Source organism: Schistocerca cancellata, chromosome 4, assembly GCF_023864275.1.
Source record: "Schistocerca cancellata isolate TAMUIC-IGC-003103 chromosome 4, iqSchCanc2.1, whole genome shotgun sequence".
In the NCBI taxonomy this organism is placed as follows: domain Eukaryota; kingdom Metazoa; phylum Arthropoda; class Insecta; order Orthoptera; family Acrididae; genus Schistocerca; species Schistocerca cancellata.
Window position 1 is genome coordinate 194923412 of NC_064629.1, and position 11951 is coordinate 194935362.

Here is an 11951-nt window from a genome sequence, read left to right on the forward strand (position 1 = left end):
CTGTAATATTTTTTCTGCTTGAGCTATGTCATGTTTAGGTATAAGTTGCTGCTGTTTGCCAGGCATAGTGTTACTGAATTTGACTTTGTGTTACTCTTCTAAGCTAGTTTTTCTTGTTTCCTGCATTGCCTTATATTAGTTGTAATATTGCACTTGCTTTGCTAATTTATGCTGCTAGCTTTGCCAATTTGCATTTTTTGTCATTTCTGTTTGTGTTGATTTGTTGTGATGCTGCATTGCCTCATCCCTTGGTATATATATCTGAGCTCAGTAGATTTAAGTTAGCTTAAGAGGGGGTAGACTATATAAGAAACTGACTATGGAGAATAGGTAAAGAATGCATTGCGAAGAAAGATTTGGGCCCCAATGAGTATTGTACAATCAGAAATAATTATTTTGAAAGAAATATGAATAGAATACAGGAACGAGGTATAGGTAGGATTTTCTTGGAAATAAATGATGAGGTAAGCAATGTGTGAACATATAAATACAGAAAGCATGCTTAGATAGAATTTTTGGTGGAAGCAAAGGTTGAAATAAGACGAACGATCTATGGAATGAAGGGAGATCTCCAAGCAAAATACTGCAGTAAAAGAAACCCTGTCCTTTCCTCTTTGCTGCTTTTTCCCAATATGTAATTGTGTGTTGTCCTTACCATTTGTGTTATCCCACTATGTGTTTGGGTACCCGTGTGTATTTGTGTTTTTCCTGTCTTTATGTGTTTAGCTGATGAGAGCTATGTTGTAGAATTTTTCTAATACTCTGTTATTTTCTTTGTAAAGATGCTTAGACTTTATTTATTCTGTTTTGTTTTAATGCTCATGTGTGAAGTTGACGTTTCAAAAGTTATTCTGATCTTTTATGTATGTACTCATGTCATCATTCCTGTAACACTGATGTATATGTTTATTTCTATTCTTTTGTAAAGCCCCTATTACCACAAATATTATCTGTATTGTTATGTTTTTAATGATGTATTTTGTATCTTTGTAATTGTATTCTTATGTTATATAATTGTAATTGACGCCAGTTAATCAAATTAAGTAACTTGAAACCATTCATTTCACTGCACACATTTCGGTTGGTCATACTATATGGACAATATGTGAGAAGTAGGGACTGAGAGTGTTTGCACGTGTGTTAATAATTCAGCAAGGGACTGGATAACAGCATTGCTGGTTCTAAGGACAATTCCAAAAACTTTGTGAGTGCACAAGTGGTGGTTATGGACTTGCTCTATTATCCGCAAGACTCTTCAATGGTGATTGTGCACCTGCACAGTCGCAACAGTGGGCCTGACCACAACTTCTACAAGGACTACAGTGGGTCTGCATCTCTGGTGGCCCACCAATACTCTCTACCAGGACTGCAGTGGGTCTGCTCTGTGATGACCTACCTACCAATATTCGCCAGAACTTCGAATGACTCTGCTGTGGGTTTGCTCTGTTGTGGCCCATTACCTGTCAGCATGTCAAAAGTCAGCACTGTCTTTCCGTTGGAAGGACAACACTACTTCTTCAAGACTGCATGGAAATCCACTACTTCTGTGTGCAATTTCTTTTACTAATGAGACTTTGTGAAAAAAACTGTAATTACTATTATGATGAATGATCAGGACTGTCTTTATGGACTGTGAGAAAATTTTAGCTTTTGACCAACATTGTATCAATAAGTGTGTGCATTGGATATCTTTGTTAGTGCAATTATGAAAAATTTTATCAAATCATTATTGGCCACTGGCCAAAAACATTTGTAAATTTTTTTGTGGGGAGCATGGGGGCTATGTAAGTAGGCTGTTTATGTTTTCTTTATGTAAGTTTGCTGTTTATGTTTTTTATTGGCAACGTTACGTAGCACTCTCTATATGAAAATCACTGGCTGTGCTGTGTGCAGTATGTGGCTAGTTTGAATTGTTGTCTGCCATTGTTGTCATGAACTGCTATAGCTGGATGCGAACAGCGCATAGCGCTGGGCAGTTGGAGGGGAGCCGCCAGCAGTGGTGGATGTGAGGACAGAGATGGCGGAGTTTGAAATTTGTAAAAATTGATGTCATGAGCTGCTGTATATATTATGACTATTGATGACTATTAAGGTAAATACAGTGTTTGTTCTCTATTAATATCTTTCATTTGCTAACTATCCCTATCAGTAGTTAGTGCCTTCAGTAGTTTGAATCTTTTATTTAGCTGGCAGTAGTGGCACTCGCTGTTTTGCAGTAGCTTGAGTAGCGAAGATTTTTGTGAGGTAAGTGATTTGTGAAAAGTATAGTTTAATGTTACTCAGGGCCATTCTTTTGCAGGGATTTTTGATAGTCAGATTGCGTTGCGCTAAAATTATTGTGTGTCAGGTTAAGCACAGTCATGTACAATTGTTCTAAGTGGACGTTTCACATGTAAAATTGTTCAAAGGGGACGTTTCACAACTTCACAAAAATAAAGAATGGGTTGGTAGGACATAGTCTGAATCGTCGAAGGTTCACGAAATATATGAGAAACGCAAATTTGGGAAAAACGCAAATATGGAAAAACGCAAATATATGAAAAACGCAAATATGGGAAAAACGCAAATATGGGAAATAGGCAAATATGGGTAAAACACAAATATGGGAAAGACGCAAATATGGGAAAAACCCAAAAAAGGAAAAAACGCAAATATGGCAAGAACGCAAATATAACAAGAACGCAAATACGGCAAGAACGCAAATATGGCAAGAACGCAATATGGCAAGAACACAAATATGGCAAGAACTCAAATCTGGCAAGAACGCAAATATGGCAGAAACGCAAAAATGGCAGAAACGCAAATATGGCAGAAACGCAATTATGGCAGAAACGCAAATATGGCAGAAACGCAAATATGGTAGAAACGCAAATATGGGAAAAACGCAATTATGGGAAACATGCAAAAATGGGAGAAGATAAACTTGTGGCACAACTTGACAAAAAGAAAGAATGGGTTGGTAGGACATAGTCTGAAGCGTCGAAGGTTCACGAAATATATGAGAAACGCAAATATGGGAAAAACGCAAATATCGCAAAAACGCAACTATGGCAAAAACGCAAATATGCCAACAACGCAAATATGGCAAAAACGCAAATATGGCGAAAACGCAAATATGGCAAAAACGCACATATGGCAAAAACGTAAATATGGCGAGAACCCAAATATGGCAAAAACGCAAATATGGGAAAAACGCAAATATGCGAAAAACGTACATATGGGAAAAACGCAAATATGGGAATAACGCAAATATGGGAAAAATGCAAAAATGGGACAAGATAAACTTGTGGCACTACTTGACAAAAATAAAGAATTGGTTGGTAGGACATAGTCTGAATCGTCGAAGGTTAACGAAATATATGAGAAACGCAAATATGGGAAAAACGCAAATATGGGAAAAACGCAAATAGGGGAAAAACGCAAATATGGAAAAAACGCAAATACGGGAAAAACGCAAATATGGGAAAAACGCAAATATGGGAAAAACGTAAATAACGGAAAAGCGCAAATATGGGAAAAACGCAAGGACTGGAAAAACGCAAATATTGGAAAAACGCAAATATGGGAAAAACGCAAATATGGGAAAAACGCAAATATGGCGAAAACGCAAATATGGCAAAAACGCACATATGGCAAAAACGTAAATATGGCGAGAACCCAAATATGGCAAAAACGCAAATATGGGAAAAACGCAAATATGCGAAAAACGTACATATGGGAAAAACGCAAATATGGGAATAACGCAAATATGGGAAAAATGCAAAAATGGGACAAGATAAACTTGTGGCACTACTTGACAAAAATAAAGAATTGGTTGGTAGGACATAGTCTGAATCGTCGAAGGTTAACGAAATATATGAGAAACGCAAATATGGGAAAAACGCAAATATGGGAAAAACGCAAATAGGGGAAAAACGCAAATATGGAAAAAACGCAAATACGGGAAAAACGCAAATATGGGAAAAACGCAAATATGGGAAAAACGTAAATAACGGAAAAGCGCAAATATGGGAAAAACGCAAGGACTGGAAAAACGCAAATATTGGAAAAACGCAAATATGGGAAAAACGCAAATATGGGAAAAACGCAAATATGGCGAAAACGCAAATATGGCAAAAACGCACATATGGCAAAAACGTAAATATGGCGAGAACCCAAATATGGCAAAAACACAAATATGGGAAAAACGCAAATATGCGAAAAACGTACATATGGGAAAAACGCAAATATGGGAATAACGCAAATATGGGAAAAATGCAAAAATGGGACAAGATAAACTTGTGGCACTACTTGACAAAAATAAAGAATTGGTTGGTAGGACATAGTCTGAATCGTCGAAGGTTAACGAAATATATGAGAAACGCAAATATGGGAAAAACGCAAATATGGGAAAAACGCAAATAGGGGAAAAACGCAAATATGGAAAAAACGCAAATACGGGAAAAACGCAAATATGGGAAAAACGCAAATATGGGAAAAACGTAAATAACGGAAAAGCGCAAATATGGGAAAAACGCAAGGACTGGAAAAACGCAAATATTGGAAAAACGCAAATATGGGAAAAACGCAAATATGGGAAAAACGCAAATATGGGAAAAACGCAAAAAAGGGAAAAACGCAAATATGGCAAAAATGCAAATATGGCAAGAATGCAAATATTGCAAGAATGCAAATATGGCAAGAACGCAAACATGGCAAGAACGCAAATATGGCAAGATCGCAAATATGGCAAGAACGCAAATATGGCAAGAAGGCAAATATGGAAGAAACGCAAATATGGGAGAAACGCCAATATGGGAAACATGCAAAAATGGGAGAAGATAAACTTGTGGTACAACTTGACAAAAAGAAAGAATGGGTTGGTAGGACATACTCTGAATCGTCGAAGATTCACGAAATATATGAGAAACGCAAATACGGGAAGAACGCTAATATGGCAAAAACGCAAATATAGCAAAAACGCAAATATGGCAACAACGCAAATATGGCAAGAACGCAAATGTGGCAAAAACGCAAATATGGGAAAATCGAATATATGGGAAAAACGTAAATATGGGAAAATCGAAAATAAGCGGAAAACACAAAAATGGCAAAAACGTAAAAATGGCAAAAACCCAAAAATGGATAATCGCAAAAATGGTAAAAACGCAAAAATGACAGAAACGCAAAAATGGCGAAACGCAAAAATGGCAAAACGCAAAAATGGCAATAAACGCAAATATGGCAAAAACTCAAAAATGGCAAATACGCAAAAATGGAAAAAATACAAAAATGGCAAAAACGAAAAAAGGCAAAAAAGCAAAAATGGCAAAAACGCAAAAATGGCAAAAACGCAAAAATGGCAAAAACGCAAAAATGTCAAAAACCAAAAATGGCAAAACGCAAAAATGGCAAAAAACGCAAAAATGGCAAAAACGCAAAAATGGCAAAAATGGGAAAAATGGCAAATATGGCAGTCGCAAATATGGCAAAGACGCAAATATGGCAAAGACACAAATATGGCAAAGATGCAAATATGGCAAAAACGCAGATATGGCAAAAACGCAGACGTGGCAAAAACGCAAATATGGCAAAAACGCAAATATGGCAAAAACGCAGATATGGGAAAAACGCAAATATGGGAAAAACGCAAATATGGGAAAAACGCAAAAATGGGAAAAATGCAAATGTGGGATAAATGCAAATATGGGAAAAACGCAAATATGGGAATAAGGCAACTATGGGAAATACGCGAATATGGGAAAAACGCAAATATGGCAAGACCGCAAATGTGGCAAGAACGCAAATATGGCAAGAACGAAAATATGGCAGAAACGCAAATATGGCAAAAACGGAAATATGGTAAAAACACAAATATGGCAAAAACGCAAATATGGGAAAAACGTAAATATGGGAAAAACGCAAATATGTGAAAAATGCAAAAATTGTAGAAGATAAACTTGTGGCACAACTTGACAAAAAGAAAGTATGGGTTGGTAGGACATAGTCTGAATCGTTCAAGGTTCACGAAATATATGAGAAACGCAAATATGGGAAAAACGAAAATATGGCAAAAACGCAAATATGGCAAAAACGCAAATATGGCAAAAACGCAAATATGACAACAACGCAAATATGGCAAAAATGCAAATATGGCAAAAACGCAAATACGGCAAAAACGCAAATACGGCAAAAAGGCAAATACGGGAAAATCGGAAACAGGGGGACAATGCAAATATGGCGAAAACGCAAAAATCGCAGAAACGCAAAAACCGCAAAAATGCAAAAATGGCAAAAACACAAAAATGGCAAAAAACGCAAAAGTGTCAAAAAACGCAAAAGTGTCAAAAAACGCAAAAGTGGCAAAAAACGCAAAAGTGGCAAAAAACGCAAAAATGGCAAAATCGCAGATCTGGCAAAAATGCAGATATGGCAAAAACGCCGATATGGTAAAAACGCAGATATGGCAAAAACGCAGAGTTGGCAAAAAGGCAGATTTGGCAAAAAAGCAGATTTGGCCAAAAGGCAGATTTGGAAAAAAGCAGATTTCCCAAAATGCAGATTTCGCAAAAACGCAGAGTTGGCAAAAACGCAGATATGGCATAAATGAAGATATGGCATAAACGCAAATAATGCATAAATGCAAATATGACAAAAAACGCAAATATGACAGAAAACGCAAATTTGGGAACAAACTAGAATATGGGAACAAATGCAGATACGGGACAGACGCAGATACGGGAAAGACCCAGATATGGGAAAGACGCACATATGGGAAAGACGCAAATATGGGAAAAATGCAAATATGGGAAAAACGCAAATATGGAAAAAACGTAAATATGATGAAAAACGCAAAATATTGCAGAAACGCAAATATGGCGAAAACGCAAATATGGGATAAACGCAAATATGGGAATAATGCAAAAATGGGAGAAGATAAACTTGTGGCACAACTTGACAAAAAGAAAGAATGGGTTGGTAGGACATAGTCTGAATCGTCGAATGTTCACGAAAAATATGAGAATCGCAAATATGGGAAAACGCAAATATGGGAAAAACGCAAATATGGGAAAAACGAAAATATGGGAAAAACGGAAGTATGGGAAAAACGCAAATGTGGGAAAAACGCAAATATGGGAAAAACGCAAAAATGGGAAAAACGCAAATACGGGAAAAACGTAAATATGGCAAAAACACAAATACGGGAAAAACGCAAATATGGCAAGAACGCAAATATGGCAAGACCGCAAATATGGCAAGAATGTAAATATGGCAAGAACGCAAATATGGCAGAAACGCAAATATGACAAAAACGCAAATACGGGAAAAACCGCAAATACAGTGAAAACGCAAATATAGCGAAAACGCAAATATGGCACAAACGCAAAAATGGGAAAAACGCAAAAACGGCAAAAACGCAAAAATGGCAAAAACGCTAAAATGGCAAAAACGCAAATACGGCAAAAACGCAGATACAGCAAAAATGCAGATACGGCAAATACGCAGATTGGGCTAAAACGCTGATTTGGCAAAAATGCAGATTTGGTCAAAACGCAGATTTGGCAAAAACGCAGATATGGCATAAACGCAGATAAGGCAGATATGGCATAAACGCAAATATGGCATAAATGCAAATATGGCAAAAACCAAAATATGACAAAAAATGCAAATAAGACAGAAAACGCAAATATGGGAACAAACTAAAATATGGGGAAAACACAAATATGGGAAAAACGCAAATATGGCAAAAACGCAAATATGGCAAAAACGCAAATATGGCAAAAACGCAAATATGGCAAAAATTCAAATATGGCAAAAACGCAAATTCGGAAAAAACGCAAATACGGCAAAAATGCAAATATGGCAAAAACGCAAACGCGGCAAAAACGCAAGTACGGCAATGATGCAAATGTGGCTCGCACGCAAATACGGAAAAGATGCAAATATGGCAAAGATGCAAATATGGAAAACACGCAAATATGGCAAAAACGTAAATATGGCAAAAACGCAAATATGGGAAAACCGCAAATATGGGGAATACGCAAATATGGCGAAAACGCAAATATGGCAAAAACGCAAAAATGGCAAAAACTCAAAAATGGCAAAAAAGCAAAAATGGCAAAAATGCAAAAATGGCAAAAACGCACAAATGGCAAAAACGCAAAAACGGTAAAAACGCAAAAATGGCAAAAACGCAAAAATGGCAAAAACGCAAATTCGGCAGAAACGTAGATATGGCAAAAACGCAGATTTGGCAAAAACGCAGATTTGGCAAAAACGTAGATTTCGCAAAAATGCAGATTTGGCAAAAACGCAGATATGGCATAAACGCCGATAAAGCAGATATGGCATAAACGCAAATATGGCATAAATGCGAATATGGCAAAAACCCAAATATGACAAAAAATGCAAATATGACAGAAAACGCAAATATGGGAACAAACTAAAATATGGGAAAAACACAAATATGGGAAAAACGCAAATATGGAAAAAACGCAAATATGGCAAAAACGCAAATATGGCAAAAACGCAAATATGCAAAAACTCAAATATGGCAAAAACGCAAATACGGCCAAAACGCAAATATGGCAAAAACGCAAATACGGCAAAAACGCATACGCCGCAAAAACGGAAATACGGCAATGACGCAAATATGGCTAAGACGCAAATACGGCAAAGACGCAAATATGGCAAAGATGCAAATATGGCAAAGATGCAAATATGGCCAAGACGCAAATATGGAAAAAACGCAAATATGACAAAAACGCAAATATGGCAAAAACAAAAATATGGCAATAACGCAAATATGGCAAAAACGCAAATATGGCAGTAATGCAAATATGGCAGAAACGCAAATATGGCAAAAACGCAAATATGGCAGAAACGAAAATATGGCAAAAACGCAAATATGGGAAAAACGCAAATATGGGAAAAACGCAAATATGGGAAAAACGCAAATATGGGAAAAACGCAATATGGGAAAAACGCAAATATGGGAAAAACGCAAATATGGCAAGACTGCAAATATGGCAAGAACGCAAATATGGCAAGAACGCAAATATGGCAAGAACGAAAATACGGCAAAAACGCAAATATGGCAAAACGCAGATACGGCATAAATGCAAATACGGCAAAAACACAAATACGGGAAAATCGCAAATACGGGGAAAACACAAACATGGCGAAAACGCAAAAATGGCAAAAACGCAAATATAGCAAAAACGCAAAAATGGCAAAAACGCAAATATGGCAAAAACGCAAAAATGGCAAAAACAGAAAAATGCCAAAAACGCACAAATGGCAAAAACGCAGATATAGCAAAAACGCAGACATGGCAAAAACGCAGATTTGGCAAAAACGCAGTTTTCGCAAAAACGCAGATTTGGCAAAAACGCAGATTTGGCAAAAACGCAGATATGGCATAAACGCAGATATGGCAAAAACGCAGATATGCAAAAACGCAGATATGGCAAAAACGAAGATATGGCAAAACTGCAGATATGGCAAAATGCAGATATTGCAAAAACGCAGATACGGGACAAACGCAGATAAGGGACAAACGCAGATACGGGACAAACACAGATATGGGACAAACGCAGATACAGGACAGACGCAGATACGGGACAGACGCAGATACGGGACACATGCAGATACGGGACAGACGCAGATACGGGACAGACGCAGATACGGGACAGACACAGATACGGGCAAGACGCACATATGGGAAAGACGCAAATATGGGAAAAATGCAAATATGGGAAAAACGCAAATATGGGAAAAACGCAAATATGGTAGAAGCGCAAAATATGGCAGAAACGCAAATATGTCAAAAACGCAAATATGGCAAAAACGCATATATGGGAAAAACGCAAATATGGGAATAATGCAAAAATGGAAGAAGATAAACTTGTGGCACAACTTGACAAAAAGAAAGAATGTGATGGTAGGACATAGTCTGAATCGTCGAATGTTCACGAAATATATGAGAAACGCAAATATGGGAAAACGCAAATATGGTGAAAACGCAAATATGGGAAAAACGCAAATATGGGAAAAATGCAAATATGGGAAAAACGCAATTGTGGGAAAAACACAAATATGGGAACAACGCAAAAATGGGAAAAACGCAAATATGGCAAAAACGCAAAAATATGGGGAAAACGCAAATATGGCAAGAACGCAAATATGGCAAGACCACAAATATGCAAGAATGTAAATATGGCAAGAACGCAAATATGGCAGAAACGCAAATGTGGCAAAAACGCAAATAAGGCAAAAACGCAAATATGGCAAAAATGCAAATATGGCAAAAACGTAAATGTGGGAAAAACGCAAATATGTGAAAAATGGAAAAATGGGAGAAGATAAACTTGTGGCACAACTTGAGAAAAAGAAAGAATGGGTTGGTAGGACATTGTCTGATTCGTCCAAGGTTCACGAAATATATGTGAAACGCAAATATGGGAAAAACGCAAATGTGTCAAAAACGCAAATATGGCAAAAACGCAAGAATGGCAAAAACACAAAAATGGCAAAAAACGCAAAAGTGGCAAAATACGCAAAAGTGGCAAAAAACGCAAAAGTGGCAAAATACGCAAAAGTGGCAAAAAACGCAAAAATGGCAAAAAAAGCAAAAATGGCAAAAACACAAAAATGGCAAAAAACGCAAAAATGGGAAAAACGCAGATATGGCAAAAACCAAGATATGGCAAAAACGCAGATATGGCAAAAACGCAGATATGGTAAAACCCAGATATGGCAAAAACGCAGATATGGCAAAAACGCAGATATGGCAAAAACGCAGATATGGCAAAAACGCAAATTTGGCAAAAACGCAGATATGTCAAAAACGCAGATTGGGCAAAAACGCAGATTGGGCAAAAACGCAGATATGGCAAAAACGCAGATTTGGCAAACAGGAAGATTTCGCAAAAACGCAGATTTCGCAAAAACGCAGATTTCGCAAAAACGCAGATTTGGCAAATACGCAGATATGGCATAAACGCAGATAAGGCATATATGGCATAAACGCAAATATGGCAAAAACGCAAATGTGGCAAAAACGCAAATAAGCAAAAACTCAAATATGGCAAAAACGCAAATACCTCCAAAACGCAAATACGGGAAAAACGCAAATACGGCAAAAACGCATACGAGGCAAAAACGGAAAAACGGCAATGACGCAAATATGGCTAAGACGCAAATACGGCAAAGACGCAAATATGGAAAAGATGCAAATATGGCAAAGATGCAAATATGGCCAAGACGCAAATATGGAAAAAACGCAAATATGACAAAAACGCAAATATGGCAAAAACAAAAATATGGCAATAACGCAAATATGGCAAAATCGCAAATATGGCAGTAATGCAAATATGGCAGAAACGCAAATATGGCAAAAACGCAAATATGGCAGAAACGAAAATATGGCAAAAACGCAAATATGGGAAAAACGCAAATATGGGAAAAACGCAAATATGGGAAAAACGCAAATATGGGAAAAACGCAATATGGGAAAAACGCAAATATGGGAAAAACGCAAATATGGGAAAACGCATATATGGCAAGAACGCAAAGATGGCAAAAACGAAAATAAGGCAGAAACGCAAATATGGCAAAAACGCAATTATGGTAAAAACGCAAACATGGCAAAAACGCAAATATGGGAAAAATGTAAATATGTGAGAAACGCAAATATGTGAAAAATGCAAAAATGGGAGAAGATTGACTTGTGGCTCAACCTGACAAAAAGAAAGAATGGGTTGGTAGGACATAGTCTGAATCGTCCAAGGTTCACGAAATATATGAGAAACGCAAATATGGGAAAAACGCGAATATGGCAAAAACGCAAATATGGCAAAAACGCAAATATGGCAACAACGCAAATATGGCAAAAACGCAAATATGGCAAAAACGCAAATACGGCATAAACGCAAATATGGCAAAAACACTAATACGGGAAAATCGCAAAT

General features: G+C 37.1%; 1 protein-coding gene across 1 annotated transcript; it reads left to right on the forward strand.

Annotated features, from left to right (window-relative positions):
- The first annotated feature begins 3013 nt into the window (after positions 1-3013).
- LOC126183990 (axoneme-associated protein mst101(2)-like) lies at positions 3014-5912 on the forward strand. The gene is made up of 5 exons (XM_049926343.1): positions 3014-3211; positions 3332-3742; positions 3829-4137; positions 4326-4831; positions 4955-5912. The coding sequence occupies exons 1-5, from the start codon at positions 3014-3016 to the stop codon at positions 5910-5912; spliced, it is 2382 nt and encodes a 793-aa protein (XP_049782300.1).
- The last annotated feature ends 6039 nt before the right edge of the window (positions 5913-11951 follow it).